This window comes from Grampus griseus, assembly GCF_964374135.1.
Source record: "Grampus griseus genome assembly, chromosome: 12".
Classification (NCBI taxonomy): domain Eukaryota; kingdom Metazoa; phylum Chordata; class Mammalia; order Artiodactyla; family Delphinidae; genus Grampus; species Grampus griseus.
The window spans coordinates 48,755,971-48,772,648 of NC_139006.1; the positions used below are offsets into that span (position 1 = coordinate 48,755,971).

Sequence of the window (16,678 nt, forward strand, 5' to 3'; positions counted from 1 at the left end):
GAACAATGAAAAATTTAAGAAGGAGTAATGAGAGCTGTGTTCTATCCAGATAGTGAAGTGTATTGTAATATTACAGTAATTTAAACAGGGTGGTGCTGGCACAGGAATTGATTGAAAATCAGGGGAGCATAGCAGGACCCCTGGATGAGCCCCAAGGATAGTGGTTTGCAGTTTATTTCAGAGGCCCTGAAAATTCCCAAAAGTGCCTTCAGCCATTAGAGGAAGTAAGTTCTGGGGGCTCTGAGCCCTCTCATCTCTACCTCAGCAGCAGCTCTGCTTTTATGCATTTTACATACTGGGTTCCCACATTTATATATTGGTTTCACATCCAAAGGAGTTTTCATTGCCCTGATATTAATGTATGCCAGAGGATGCCTCACTAACCATGACCGGCTTATGAAACAAATTATGTTGGGGAATCTTGACTTAACATTAATAGGAGGTGAGAGCTTAAGTTAGTTCTTCACCTGGGTACAAAAGGATACATTCCAGATGAATTAAAAAATGAAAGCATAAAATACCCGCAAGAAACATTTGCAGATATTTACGCGCTCTTTGGGTAAAAGGAACTTCTAAATATGAGAGCAGGTGAAGTCACAATAGAAAAGTCTGATGGAGTAGTTCATTTGAAAATAGAGAACTTTATGTATCATCTCCCTAAATATCCAAAAAATAACCAACAAAAGGAATAAAAATCTGTTATTAACATGCACAACAGTGAATATGTCTTACTATATAAATAGCTTTTTACACATTAATGAGAAAGACAGAAATATCCCATGTCATATCCCACATGATATTCATTTGAAATAAAGTTTTTGTTCTCCTTGGTATTTACAAAACTATAATTAGAGTAACAGTGAATTGCAACTTCTTTGTCCTACTAGTTTTGCAAATATTGCTAAAAAGATAAGATTTAATACTGGCAAATTTGTGGAGAGAGAGGCAGATTCAGTTCTGCTTGGTGAGAGTATAAATTGTTAAAATATTTCTGGAAACAGTTGACAGTGTATCAAGAGACATGACAGAGCTCACATCCTTTTGACCCAATAATATTCTAAGAACTTTACATTCAATATATTCTTTGGAAATTTATTTTTATTAAGTTTTAAAACAACATAAATGCCTATCTTCAGTTAAGTGTTAATTATGATGCCCATTTTGAAGAATTTAAATTACATGAGGAAAAGTAAGACAGCTAACTATGCATACATGTACTTTATATAATTATAATTATATTTTAAAAGTATGTATGAATAGAAAAAAACTAGAAGGAAAACACAAATATTAGCAGGGGTTAATATTCTTGGTTGTAAGCTTATGAGTGCATTTTGTTTTCTATAATATAGGTATGAGTTTGCATTTTTCCAGTTTTTACAACCAGAAAAGAAGATGATTTTATTAATAAATAATTATTATCCATGGCAGACTTTGAAATTGGATTTCCTATTTTGTTACAATTGTATCATTATTGACCAAGTCAGTTTGAACCTGTTTTGATTATCCGAAATATTAATTGGCCCTCTTTCTAGAAAAATCTTATTATGATACATGACCTTAAAAATTGTGGATAATCCTACTCCCTTCCCTGCTCTATTGCATCCTTGACCCCTGTTTCTAAAGAAGTAGGTACAAGGTGGAAGACAATTGGAAGAACATGTTAAATTCAAAATAAGTGTTACATAACCAGGAAGACATATTCAAATACTAGCTGTATTTGAAAATGTCAAGAAAGATAATCCAGGGAGTATGATTTTGCAGGACATATGAAACCGTTAACACCTCATAGCCAAGACATCAATCGCTGGGGCGTGGGCAGTTCCTCAGTTTAACATTTGGGGCTGTAGTTTCACTCTGTGTCTTCTTCCCACTGTCCTGTTGGAGTATGGCTGCCTGCGAGTCTGATTCATGTCTCTGCCATGTGTCATATTATTTTGATGCTATCCATGTTTTGTTCCGTGGAAGTAATCTCTCTCTCTTTTGTTCTCTAAATGTTCCCACAGCTAGTTCAGTGAAGCTTGTTCACATCCAGGACCCTCTCCTTCTCTGTCCCCTTTCTCTGTCTTGCAGGAACTGAGGGGGGCTTCTGGTGTTTGTGTGGCTTCATCATTTCCTTCCTGCCTCTCATCCACTTCACGATGTAATTCTTGGCACTTTTACTTCCTTTGTAGAGTAGGATGTGATGTCATAGAGAAGGGGACAGGGCTATCCAAATTCTCTCAATTGCTGGGAGGAGCTGCCCAGGTGTGCTGAGGGGCCTGTACTCAGGAAGAGAAACAGGGAATCCTCCACAGTGAGTAACCCCACTTTCGAGTGTGCCCAACTTTCCACTAAAACATTACCCAGTACACTGGAGTTTCCTCTTCGGCCCTTTCTAGATTTAATCAGTTTGCCTTTTTGACATTCCCAGTTCAGCTCAATTTTCCTCCTTTCTCTCCCTTCTCCTCTGTCCCCCTCTTTCTGCCATCCCGTGTCTCTCCCCGCCAGTTCCCTTCTTCCTTGCTTGCTTACTTGTGTATGTCTGTGTCTGCTGACCTTCTGCCCATATCTTCTATGAGAGACCATTAGTGTCCCCAGCATTGCCTATCATTTGGGGTGAGACCCACCCCGTATATAGTCCATGTGACCACAGCATCTCCTTTCAGTAAGTCATAAGTATGCACTGTTCTACTTACAGTTCTTCTTATTTTAAAAATTCTGTCGACTATTTCATTTTCATGTCTGTATCTTTCCTGCCTTTCTTTGTGACCTAACCTTTTCCCCTTTTCAGCTCTATTATGCAGTTTCCTTCTTGCCTTTTTTTTTAACCAATGTTTTTACACTTTAGTCCTCTTCCTATACAGCGATGCCTATGTGTCTTCCCCCCTTGACAGTTCAGCTCTCTAAAGCATCCTCTGTGAGGACAGTTTTTCCTTCTTTCCTAGTGACATACTTGTTGCTACACTCTCTTTCCAGTGTAGCTCCTATTTCGCTATTCTTTAAAGAATTACCAACTGCAACTAAGAGACTGATCCAGACTAGGAAAAAATGGGGAAATTTCCTGGGAACTAGAAAGGGGAGAACAGGAAAGTGGCCCTAATGGTGAGGTAGGGCAGGCTGTGTATGTAACTCACTGGAGGGCCTTGAGGAGCAGAACCTTTGCTAGGGACCTAGCTGAAATTTAGCCATTGATCGTGGAAGAGATCACAGAGCTCTTTTGAACATATTGGAAGCCTTTTTAGTTTTTAGTTTTTAGAGTGACCCTGTTAATTCTTAATAATTATGAGAATTCTGATCTAATATTCATAATAATCATAAATTAGGACTCTAGAATTATTAAGTTGCATGGGGGCCATGACTTGTGCAGAAGCTCCTGTACAGAAAATTTAAGTAGGTGTCATCTACCCTTGGAGGAAGTCATTGTGAAGATGTGTGTACACTTGTTTCTTGTACCCAGAGGTGGTCCTATAGACCTTGTTGGTGAGCAGTGTGGGCACCGTTGTTTACGGATTTCACTACATGTAAAGTCCCTGGGTAAATAAAAGGGGCTTGCTTTCCAGGGCTGATGGTCTAATGCCTGTGGAAATAATTAACTATGTCCCATATATTCCCCATACTTTGTTTAAAAAAGTTCACTTCCACTCAAAAATAAGTAGGACAGAAGGGGAGAGAAAGAGAATAGGACTCAGTTCATAAAGCTGAGATGGGCTGAATGGGAAGAGGAAGGGATTTACTTGAAATGAATTGGAAAAGGCAAAAGAAAGGAAACTGAGCTGAACTGGAAAACACACTGTAATGAGATACTTGGGTTTCTGTATGCTTTTTTCCATTTTGGCCATGAAGGGTTTTTATTTATTTTTTTTAATACAAGAGAAGTTGATCAAAATATGAATCCAGTGAGGTTATTTCTGACCAGCACTTTGTTCTCTGCTCTTGGTGGTATTCAGGCTCATGTTTCCAAGGTCTTAGAAATTTAAGAAACATTTTAACAGCCTGAAAACATGACTTAAACCATAAAATGTCAGCAATTTTTAATAAAGGAAATTATATACATTTATTAACTTGGTGTTTTTAGGTTTCACATTTCTTTTTTTGGTGTGTATGCCTTTGTGACATTTTTGCAGAATGACCCCTATATGTTGCAGAAATTGCCATAGATGTCCAGAAAAAAAATTATGTTCTCACTTTGGACACCTGATCTGTGTGATGGAACCTAATTTTGGCATAACAGCCTTTTTAAAATTTTAAGGAAACATTGCATGGTTCACACACATTTTCATCTTGTATGTTTCTATGCAGTAATCTAGGAATCTTACGTTTATTTTTATTTTTTTAGGCACTAGAAAAACACCCCAACTCACCAATGACAGCAAAGCAGATATTGGAAGTCATTCAGAAAGAAGGGTTAAAAGAAACAAGGTCAGTATTCATATTTACATTTGCTGTTTTCATTGATTAATAATTGCTACTGACTGCAAAGTAATAGGGGTATCTAGATTTTCATGTTGTAGATGATTGTGAATTAAGTAACTACCTGCAGATTCTTTTGTGACTACCAAATATTTGGGTGACCCAAGATTTCCTTGGAACTACCTGTTTGCTTAATAAATTAGACAGATTGATACAGAGTGTCCTTCATTAACAAAGAGCAGCATTGTGTGAATTAGGCTCTAATTGGAGTTACTCATCTTTCTCTTTCTTGTAAGAGGAGACTTTTGTTTCTGAAAGTGAGTAGTGAAAGAGAAACTGTTTTACAGTCTTAATAGATAGATCCCAAGGTATAAGATGAGCTCACTCTGATAAAATTCAAAGTGCCAACGAATGTGGTTGAAAATTCAGTCCTCGTATTTAGAATTACTCTACTTGGAGCATCGTTAATCAATTATTGAGTCCTTAAAAAAATAACAGTTTTATTGAGATAGTCATATACCATAAAATTTGCCCTTTGAAAATGTACAATTCATTGGTTTTCAGTATATTCACAAAGCTGTGCAGTCATTACTGCTATCTAATTTTAGAACATTTTCATCACCCTGAGATGGAACCCCATACCCCTTAGCAGTCACTCCCAATTCCCTATTCCCTCCAGCCCCTAGCAACCAGTAATGTACTTTTTATGTCTGTGGTTTTGCCTGTTCTGGACATTTCATATAATTGGAGCTATACGCTATGTAGCCTTTTGTGACTGGCTTCTTTCACTTAGCATCATGTTTTCAAGGTCCATCCATGTGGTAGCATGAATCAGTACTTCATTTCTTTTTGTTGCCAAATAATATTTTATTGTATGGATAGACTATATTTTATCTATGATGATTATTTTTATTTAGTGATGAATTTTGGCTACAGTTTTGGCTTTATCCAGCAGTTTAGGGTCATATAAATATTACTCAAGGAGGAAAAAAAGTTTGTTACAGGGTAAAATAACCATAGGGCTGTCGCATGTGTATCTACTCATCCTTGTTACATAGAGTGAATTTTTTTTAATTGTATGAAGTTGTCTACCTATAAACCATTGAGAAGGCAGTGGTCTCAGCTTGGTGAAAATACAATCTGCTGAGTTACCTTTTGAATCTGATCTTGAGATAGAACCTGTTGAGAGAAATCAACGTCCTCTCGAGGCCAACTTTTCCTAAAAAATTGGCATTACCTGTAACTCCCATTACTGTAACATGTGAATCGCATCAGCTTCTAGCTGTTTAAAATGCATCTCTTGCAAGTTTGATCCATGAACATCACAATTTAGTGGGGTAGAGGATACCTAGGCTCAGTTTTTCATCTCTGTTTTGGGGGCTGTTTCTGCCTGTTCTGAAGAAAGAGCCTGAGCTAATGTAACTACCCTGTTTGCAATCATTGTTCCTCCACAACGTGGAGGTAACACTGTGGAGGGAAGTTGCTGACAGAGCCTAAGCGCTATTCAAGGGGATCCTTGCTTCTAAGCCAGACGTCAGTGTGAGGAGTTAGGGAACAAAATGGGGACACGTGGAAATTAATTTTCCCCTTACTGCCTGTCAGAAACCCTGAAAATATTTATGCCATTTAGAAAGCACTGGAAATGGTTGTGCGACAGCCAAAAGAAAAAAATGGGGTAAAAATCTAGAGATCTCAGCTCCTGTCAGATGTGGGCTCTGAGCCAGAGGAACCTGAGAATGCAGGCATAAAAAGCTTCTCCTATAAGCAGACATTTGAAGTTTGTTCATCATGATATTCTTCTCCAGAGGAGTGACTAGGCCACTATCAACTATTATGTACCTTGAGATATAAAACCCCTGTACCGTGGCCATGAACAGCATCTTAATTACACTTATCATTGTAACAACATTTTTCGTATTTTTTTCAAGATGCTGGTCTTCCCAGAATGGTATATTAAAGGGCTTTAAGTGTATGTTAACAAAACTCAAAGCAGCTTCTTTAAAGAGTGAGAACGTTGAAAAGGAAAACATACCCTGTTCCTCTAAATACAACCCTCCCTCTTCATCCCCTCCCCCGTTATTGTGTCCTCCTGTGAAGAAAAAAAAAAAATGTTTGTTGTTACAAGTACTGATGAACCCGTATAGGACTATTGAAAGTACCTGCAAGGAATTCACAAGTTAAATAGGAAAGGGACCAGGCAAAGAAAGAGCATAGTTCTGTTTTAAGTTCTACTCTGTAAAATGAGCTCTGTGCAAAGGGCTCCGGAATATGCATTTTATGTTCTCATTTCTTTCTGTTTCTTTGAATTCTCCCTCCTGTCAGTTGTGACAGTTACTTATGGCTGGTATATCTGTGACTACTCCCCCCTTGTTGTCTAGTTTGCTTATTAGACTCATCTCTAAAATGAAAATAGTGGAAGGGTGGGATAAATTGGGAGATTGGGATTGACATATATACACTAGTATGTATAAAATAGATAACTAATAAGAACCTGCTGTATAGCACAGGGAATTCCACTTTGCTGTACAGTAGAAACTAACACAACATTGTAAAACAACTATACCCTAATAAAAAAATAAGTAAAAAAAATAAAAGTAGTATGTAGATTCTGAGTGAGTTTCAGCTTTCCTACCTGTTGTGTGTATTGCTTTAGGGAGCAGATTCTGACATTTATTTTGCCTGCTTAATGTACTCTTTTGCTACCTTCCAAATTCTTAAATGTTTTCCAAGTATTTATGGTAGCTGAGTAAATTCAGTGTAACTGTATCTCAAGTAAAGTTACATTTAGAAATTCCATCATCATAAGGTCAAACATAGCTGTTTCATTTCTAGATGTTTATTAATGATGTGTTTTTCAAGATGTGCAGGCTTTCAGATATGCCTGATTAACTGTAGGGGAGTGAATGTGAAAGTTACTGATGTGTCCATAACCTTCCAGTGGTCTCTATGAATGAGAGGTCATGTTAGTGGCCCTCCCCCAAACAGTCCACCACTGTGCCTGGCATTTCTGGAAAAGAGAAGATTGGCCCCTTATCCATCATCATTCCAATGCCATTTGTTTTAAAATAACACCATTTGGGGCTTCCCTGGTGGCGCAGTGGTTGAGAGTCCGCCTGCTGATGCAGGGGACACGGGTTCGTGCCCTGGTCCGGGAAGATCCCACATGCCGCGGAGCGGCTAGGCCCGTGAGCCATGGCCACTGAGCCTGCGCATCCGGAGCCTGTGCTCCGCAACGGGAGAGGCCACAACAGTGAGGCCCGCGTACTGCACAAGAAAATAAAAATAAAAAATAAAATAACACCATTTGTTTCAAATACTGGGTTGGGGGGGGGTGGTGGCCCTTCATTCTGTGTGTCAGGCAGATCTCCTGTAACACTGACCTCACTGGACTGTAAATTTGTCCTTGTTTGTCTTCCCACTGGTCTGTGAGCTCCTTAAGGGCAGGGTACCCAACACTCCTGGCACTCAGAAGATACTCAGTAAATATTTGTTGAGTAAATAATCTTCCTCAGGATGTTAACTTGCTGGTCCTTAGTGATGATTTTTGTCTTGCATTTAGAGTTAGAAGCTTCTTTTTAACATTACAAGTTGTATTTTTCATCCTATTTCTAATTGTTTGTTTTAATCAAAAGGAATCTACCAGCTTTGTGGGAATTCCATTAAATAGATGCATGCCAGTAGCCTCTGGCAGATTAGCTGTGAACTTGAGGAAGGTTATTGTGCTGTTGCCTGTTTTCATATACTGTAGGTGCCTCTGGTTTAAACTTGTAACTTACAATAAAAATTAAACCAATAATTTTGGCAAAGCTGATATGAGTATTTGAATGTGTTCAGTATATGTGATATTGTTAATTTATTTGACTGAGATAAAATTCTTGACATTTTATGGTACCTTTTCCTCTTTTCCAGTGACACTGTAGATTGCATAATTTTCATGTAGACAGGATAAAACGAGGACAGCTTTTTACATCATGTTCTGTGTATCTTCTTCAAGTTATTGATGGAATGTGTAGTATATGATTAGACTCTATTTGGAAAAGCCAGACTGAAATAAGTACTCTCTGTGTGGTTTACAAAAAGGTATATAGATAAAATAAATTGTCAGAAGGACGTACGGCTTTTGTTGGGAAAAAATTAATAATATGAGCATGGCATGATTTCCTAGAAATTTTTTTAATAAAAATATATTTGGTAAGTTTTAATTCCCTTCTATATAATAAGATAGAAGATTTTTGTCAATATAATTTTATTCTGGTCCCTCTATATTGTACTTGCTTTACTGATTCTGAGTATTTCCAGGCTTCTGTTACTTTGTGTTTATGAGTTGTCAACGACTGATAAGACACTGCTATTTGGAAGGCTTTTCAGATGATCAGAATCTTATAATCAATCAAAGAACCGTGTTGCTTGCATAGAGAGGATAGAAATGTGCATATTCCAGACTGCGGCTTTTATGGATGGATATTTGATATGCCTGTTTGGACTGCTTGGCTAAACATTCCCACTTCCTCAGGGAGAGAGGGTGCTACTGTAGACTATAGCCTTGTCTGCAGTAATTAAACATATGTCCATAGAAAAAGAGAAGGACTCTGGGGGTTGTCCTAATTCTGCCTTTCTGTTTTTGGTTTGCTTATTCAGAAGTTATAATTCCTTTACAAAGAGGACTGAGGGAGTTTTGATGCCTGAGGATATGTTTTTCTCTGCTCATGTAATTTTTGAAGTGATGCTTTCAAAGAAATATGTGCTCTGTTTTAGTGACACACCCGGGGCAGCAAGGTCAAGGAGTGAGGTCTGTAGCACTTACCTAGCAAGAGCAGAGCAGCCATTTATCAGTGGGGATAATTTCTTATGTGCCGGGCATTATTATCACAGGATACCTGTTATTAATGTAGCAAGAATTGTGATATAGTTGTCATATGACTTGATAATAGGTGAATTGCTTTCTAATGGAGGTGAGGCAGTCACGAAATAAAGGCCAAAATATCGCAGAGCAATTAAAAAACCCTCTGTTGGGTTGGGGGCAGGGCAATATTTATAAGGTACACTTTTACAATACTATAGATGCCTTACTTTAAAAATAATATATGTTAGATTTCATTGACCATTTATAGAGCAGCAATCTATGATTACATATCACAGTAGGGACATTTGTAAAGGCTTATAAACAATCTCTCTCGTGCTTGGTATTATTTATTGACATATTTTTGATTTTGCAATGTGGAGCGTGCACTTGACAACCCAAGATTTTGTAATTATGCCGGTATCAATGAGAACTTTTTATTCCCCTGGTAATTCTTAGAATAAATGTGTTTTAAGCTACTTGTCTTAAGGTCTTTCATGATTTCTGTTTTGCAGCCTCTGTCATGATATGCTGAAATTAGGATCTCCACTTTGTACTGTGGTTTATTAAAGATTTTTCTAGGGGGATAAACTGTCAGAAAATTCCATTACCATGTATAGTGACAAACAATAAAATTTCTTGGCATTTCTCTTGGTGAGATTTACGTTTCTAATTAGCACTTTAGGAGATGATTCTTTCTCGCTGCTGAAATGTTTTGTCTAAAGATAAGAAAGAAACACAAATAATTTCAACTGCAAAATCAATTCTTATCTCCAGACTCCATGTTCCCATTGCTTCTTTCATACTGAAACTGTGGTCTCGTTTGTTTGTGTTGGGGCATTTTAGAATTACAGTGTAAACTCATGGTGTCATCCTTGCCATTTGCTAACGTCTAATTTTCTCATTGTGTAAATGGTGTGAGGGATTCATCCTTAGAGAGGGATGAATGAAACAATGGTGTTATTAACCAGAATTGTAGGGGAATCTGCATGTATTTATGTGTGTATATTAGGTGTGTATACATGAGTGTGTGTAAGCAAGCCTTTAGAATAATTTATCTCTTGGTTGACATAAACTTTTACTTGTCATTACTCAGATTAGAAATCTCAATCAGGGTCATTCCTAACTCTCTTCTCCCATCCCGCCCCCATGGCCAGTTGGCTCTTGTGTAGTGTTAATTCTGTGTCCTAACTACATCTTTCTTTCTCTGAATCCCTACTCTTTGCCATTTATTCTTTGCACTTAAAATTGTTCAACTAGATTAATGCAGCATCTTCTTATCTGTTCTCTTTAAACCTGGTCTCCCGCTTTTTAAATCTATTTTTTTCTCAAACAAACATTACCCCATTTATAGTAGCATTTTTTAACTGATAGTCCAAAATATCCCAGAGAATATATTGTGCCTAATAAGCTATGAATCAAAAGCTATTGTCAGTTGTATGTTTGGATATAATTAGAGGAAATCAAGCATGTACTTTTTTCCTAGTCACATGGTATCTGAATAAATGCATGATATTCTGATTATGTAGGGTTTATGATGTGAATGGTGAATGCATACATTATACCTTACATTTAGATGAGATTTGGAATTTCTAATCTGGTCATTTTTATACACATTTGGTTCTTCCCAAAATATGTCACTTAAAATGTTGTTTGTTGGTATTATATGCTTTGTGCATAATTAATTAGTTTTAAATTAAATGGTATAAAACTGATTAAATAAGTATTCATAATTTATACATAGATATCACTAATTGTTTAAAAAGCAACTGATGTATCATAATTAAACTTTTTTTAAACTTAAAGTTACTTTTTTTTATAGTGACATAGTGATTGAGGTAATTCTTCAGGGGATGATAAGGTGATATATTACTGTGAAAGCATTCTCTGAGTTAGAAAATAATTGTGTGAAATATTACCCTACAAGGTCAGATTTCAGCCCCTCAGCACAACCCTAATCAACCTGGACTTGGGCAACTTGAAAGCCTTTGTAGTCAAGCATCTGATGTTGGGGCCACAGTTGACTACAGCTGACCCTTGAGCAACTTGGGATTTTGAAATTTGTGGGTCCACTTATACACGAATATTTTTCAATAGTAAATCCTACAGTACTACACAGTCTGTGGTTGGATGAATCTGCAGACGTGGAGGAACCACAAATATGAAAGGCTGACAATAAATTATATGCAAATTAACTCCCATGTTGCTCAGGGGTCAACTGTACTTGCCTTTTGCTGTGGAATCTCCCCCATAATCTTTTCATAATTTGGAAAGTAGAAGTGGAGCCCACGAGACATTCATGAACTATGGGGTGTGTGTGTGTGTGTGTGTGTGTGTGTGTGTGTGTGTGTGTGTGTGTGTGTGTGTGTGTGTGTGTGTGTGTGTGTGTGTGTGTGTGTGTGTGTGTGTGTGTGTGTGTGTGTGTGTGTGTGTGTGTGTGTGTTGCGCCCTCTGCTGGCAGTTTTCACTTTGTTCCGTAAAAGGACTGCCGAATGGGGAGGGAGCGCTTTTCAGGTAGAATGCCTCAAACTAATGTACGAAATTTGCAATAGGACTCCTCCTGGTTCCCAGCTTGAAGTTATAATAACAGCGATTGGTTAGTCTGCGCAGGCTGCCATAACAAATCATCATACACTGGGCGGCTTAAACACCAGAAGTGTATGTTCTCACATTTCTCTCTAGTTCTGGAGGCTAGAAATCCTAGATCAGTGTCCGGCAGGATAGGTTTCTGCTGTGGCTTCTCTTCCTGGCTTGCAGACAGCCACCTTCTCACTGTGTCCTCGCATGGGCTTTCCTGGGTGTTTATGTGGAGAGAGAGAGAGAAAGCTCTTCAGTGTCTCTTTTTATAAGGATACTGCACCTATCAGATCAAGCCTCCATCCTTAGGACCTCTTTCAACCTTAATACCTTCCTTAGAGATCCCATCTCCTAATATAGCCACACTAGGGCTTCAACATAAGACTTGGGGTGGGGGAGACACAAAAATTCAGTCTACAACAGTGATTCGGAATTTGGAACTTTATTTTTTTAAAAAAAGAATTTGGACCTTTACATTTCCAGAGTTCGTGGCACACCATAGAATTTTTCTAGAATTTTGAGTATCTGATTCAACTTAGAAGGTATTCATAACAATATGCTTAACACTGTACTGTGCTTCTGTTTTTACATACTCCTCATACGTGTTTTCATATGTTATTCCTAACATATAAACCGATAGAATACTTGGCTTATGTTTCGTGTCCAAATATAATGTGTAGAGTCACATAACATAAATTGATTTGGATTTTATTTGAAGGCTTTGGTAAAAATAGCTGTGGTGATTGCGTATAACCCTCAAGGCATCAATATTCACTAAGGTATGCAATTATAGCTGTGAAATGGCCATTTCTTAATACAACTTTTTATTCTGTCAAGCTTCCTTTCTCCATCCTTCCAAATAATTGAACAAAAACGGTAATTTAGGTGATTTCAGCTTTATTGAGAGCTAGGTATAATTTACTCCAGAAATACTGAGCACTCTATAAATATTTCAGTGCAGGAATAGGAGCAGAAATGGATATAATATTACATTGTATGTGAGTCTTTCTAAGTATCCTGTGCAGGTTAAGATCTTTGGGGAGAAATAGGCATTTAACTGGGGTGGTATTATTTAATTTTTTTTCTAGGTGGTGTTTTTCTCCTTATCTCCTTATTTCATTGCTTGTGCTCTTAATTGCCACATGCCTAAATGATTTTAAGTTTCACTTCATTGTTTTGAACTTGACAACATAATTCAAATGCAAAACTGTTGATATGCTGACATGGGGACTTCTTTTTATAGTTGATTTGTTCTCAGAGGGGAAAAAAATATGACATTTTGTTAAGCCAGGTTTTCTAAAAGCTACAAGTGCATAATTCCTAAAGAATAAGTCCTAGCTCTTTCAGGACAATTAAGGACTATTTATCCTACACCTCCTGAGATGCCTTATGCAGAATCAAATAGATAATTCTGTCTGAAATTCAGATGATTTTTATCAACTTTTTTTAAAAAAGTTAAGTCCTGTTTTAGGTGCTGCGCAAGGCTTGCGTTTGGGCTCTGCTCTCTCTTCAGTTTGTTGGCAACCATCTACTGGCCAGGTTCAGGGTACTCAGGTGTGTGGGTAGAGCTTTTCCCAGGTGCTTACTAGTCAAATGAGAGAACATCAGAAAAAGGAAAACAAGTGTGGACATGTAGAAGTTAATCAATTAAATACCGATTAAGTGTCTCCTTTTTGCTCAGTGTGTAAAGTCCTGGGGGTTTTGTGGAAGCTTTAAGGCATGTCTTCATTCCATTAACATTTATTAAGTACATGCTATGTTCTTGAGACTGTGGAAGCTGCTGGATTAATAGATGAGTAAAGTGAAGTTCCTCCTTTTGAAGGTTTAACAGCGTAGTTCCAGACCCTTCTCTGAGTCATTCATTTACGTCTTTTAACCTCTCCTCTGTGGAGTATGTCCTCAGCCTAGTACATAATGGCTTTTTTATTTTTATTAAAAAAATTAAACTTAGGACTTTCTAAATTCTCTCTTGAATTCTTAATAGAATATATGATATTCTAACGTAACAGGAAGTGTTGTCTTTGCATCACAAATACAAGCTCATTAAGATTAGGGACACAGATCTTTGTATTCAGTCATTTATTTCGCCTGGTGCTGAGATACCATGCTTTATGCAGTATGTCAAGCAGATTAATGAGTGGGGGCTTGCTGATTAAAAGAATACCTATTTTTTTTTATCATTTACTTACACTAGACCCAATACTAAGGACTTTACATGAATTATCTTTTTAAAAAAGTGATATCGTATTTACCATTTTACAGATAGGGAAACTGAGGCAGATGAGATTAAGTAACTTGGGATAGTTCATGCAGCTAGCAAGTGACATATCTGGGATTTGATGTCTGATTCAGAATCAATTGCATTTAACCTTTTGAAATATTTGTAGCCTGAACCTAATACTATTTTGATTTTAAAAGTATTGTTTATATGATTCTATCGAATAAATACTCCCCCACCCCCTTAGCAGCTTTTCTGGCTAACTGTTGATTGTCTATATATATATTACTCACTGAGATGAAAGTCTAGCCTTTAGATAGGTGTGTTGAGACTCTCGATTTATAGCCTATTTGTAAATAGGGTTGAAATATTTTTAAAAATTCCATTTCCATAACCCAGATTTGGAAGGTACAAAGCCTTTCCCAAACTTTCACTGTTATGCTTGTCCAACATGAGAAAGATGATCTTTAGTGAAGATTTGGGCTTATGGATAGCAGCAAGATATATTTGAATTGTAGCTTCTTACTGTTTTATTTAGAAGGTGATGCTGTAAGGGTGGGAAACATACTTTCAGTAATGGAAGAACCAAGGACTTTGTAGGACTCTCACTGTTTTGTTGTTGATATTGGACTTATAGATTGTTTCTGGGGAACTGGCTAACTGTGACCAGTCAAAGCATTAATTGCTAACAAAAGGCAGTTTTAGAGAGTGGCAGTTACTACCTTTATGAAATAACTGAATGAAAATAGATGAGACTGATTAAACGATGCTTAGGTGGGGGGTAGAGGAGGCTGTTATTAACATTGTCCTGTTTTTAAGATATGCATCTAGGGAAAGGAAAAAAGGTACAAATTAACAGATAAGTAGCGTCCCAACCAGCATTACTGCGTTCTTTAGGACATTTTCTTAAGCGGAGAATAATCAGATAAACTTTACTATTATTGGTAATCTGTATCATGACCACTTACCCATCCTTCCTCATCTCATCCATCCATTGTATTTCCTCTGGGAGACAGAAGAATACCACTCTTTCCTTTTTATTTTTATTTCTTATTTTTACAAAAGACAGATGTAAAATGTCTGGGTAGAGCACTTTCTCCATCAGACCACTGCAGATAGGCTGAATCCATGACTTCATTCCTCTCTAACCAGTCTGAGTGAAATACAACATTTGTACAATGATTAGTTTTCAATTTGTTGCTTAATTTGCATTTGTTGAGGGTGTCCTACTGGTTGCTAATGTAGAAAAATGGCATTCATGAATATTTTTTGGAATAAGTTGTTGCTAGTGGGATAGTCTAAAGAATGGCTAGTAAATATGTGACTCATCTTTAACTTAGAAGAGGGTGATCATTTCAGAATTTGAGAAGTGCAAAAGAATGTGCAAAAGCTCAGTAGTAAGTGAAGGACAAACCATAAAAAGAGAAGAAAAGTAGATAAATCTTCTATTCTAAGGTACTATTTGAAGAGACATGTCTTTCAATTGATTTTCCTGAAGTGATGGGTTTTCGTTGATCCAGTCACCCTTTATTATCTGGTTTGATTTGCCTCCAATAGTACATGTTTTGGCAGGAGTTAGGGATGCAAGAGAGATTGTACTGTAATTTGTACTTCTGATGGTTATCAAGTGTTCTTGGTTCTGGCCTCGTTGGCTTTTGGTTGCCATCAAGACCTTGCCCAAAGGAGAATTATGAGAAGAACAAGGGAAGGGGTTGTGGCTGCCTTGCATTCCTGCCTCTGTGGGCTGATGTAGACAGCCAGTGAGCTCAGTAAGACACAGTGCCATGGATCACTTTATTGAATATGCTTAATCCAGTTATTCTTTAGAATGTCTGTAATATGAGTAATTTGTGAAGCAAGGGCGAATAGATTCGCCTGCAGACAATTTGATGCACACAGGCCATCCAGCCCCCATTTTCTCTTTTCAGATTTTCCCTCTGGACTCTTGCAGCCTGTTCTGTTTCTTCATTCACACCATGATAATATATTTAATTTATGTTTACTTATTAAATTTTCCTCTGTTCTCTGTAAAAACATGAACAGCAATATTTAAATGTAATCACAATAAAATTGAGTGGCCTGAGAAGTCCAATGGGTAAATGAAAACATTGTCAACTAGTGTGCACTTACAGTAAAAATCTAGTATTCATTTACTGATTCTTTTTTCTGGCATGAATAACTCATTTGACTTTCCCTTATAAATGGATCTTCAGTATATCAATACAGTATGAAATATATGTAATGAATATTTTATGGATTAAATAAAGTGAAACCCAATACAATTTGGAGCTGTCAAAGATTTTTTGTAATGAATTCCTGATCCGCTGTTTTATTCTTCACCTTTAATATGATAATATTGATCTCTGACCTTTCCCCTGTTTAGGGTTGTCATATAGATTAAAATTTAAAAATAGATTTGAAAGCCTATTACAACAGCTGCATATTGCTGATTATAATAAATCCTTTGCCATGAAATATTTTCAGATTTTTTTTCTCAAGTTCTGAGAATTGAGGTCCAAGAATATACTTGGGATTTGTATTTATTTTATAGCACAGGTGTTTACATAAGCTAGTGTATAGGTTTGCATGGGTGTCATGGAGTCCCAAAATAAGTGGTTAAATTAAAGTTCATTTCTCACATTACAGTCTGAAGG

The 16,678-nt window shown here is 37.1% G+C and overlaps 1 protein-coding gene across 2 annotated transcripts in view; it reads left to right on the plus strand.

The window, feature by feature from the left end:
* ASXL3 (ASXL transcriptional regulator 3) overlaps window positions 1–16,678 on the plus strand; it is a gene marked incomplete at both ends in the record, with an annotated part of 172,526 nt that overhangs the window by 27,401 nt on the left and 128,447 nt on the right. The window contains one exon of one of the 2 annotated variants that reach the window (XM_082668052.1): window positions 4,316–4,402. In XM_082668052.1, the coding sequence (XP_082524178.1) occupies window positions 4,316–4,402 (87 nt within the window). The remainder of the gene's footprint in view (window positions 1–4,315; window positions 4,403–16,678) is intronic. The other variant, XM_082668053.1, reaches the window with a different exon arrangement.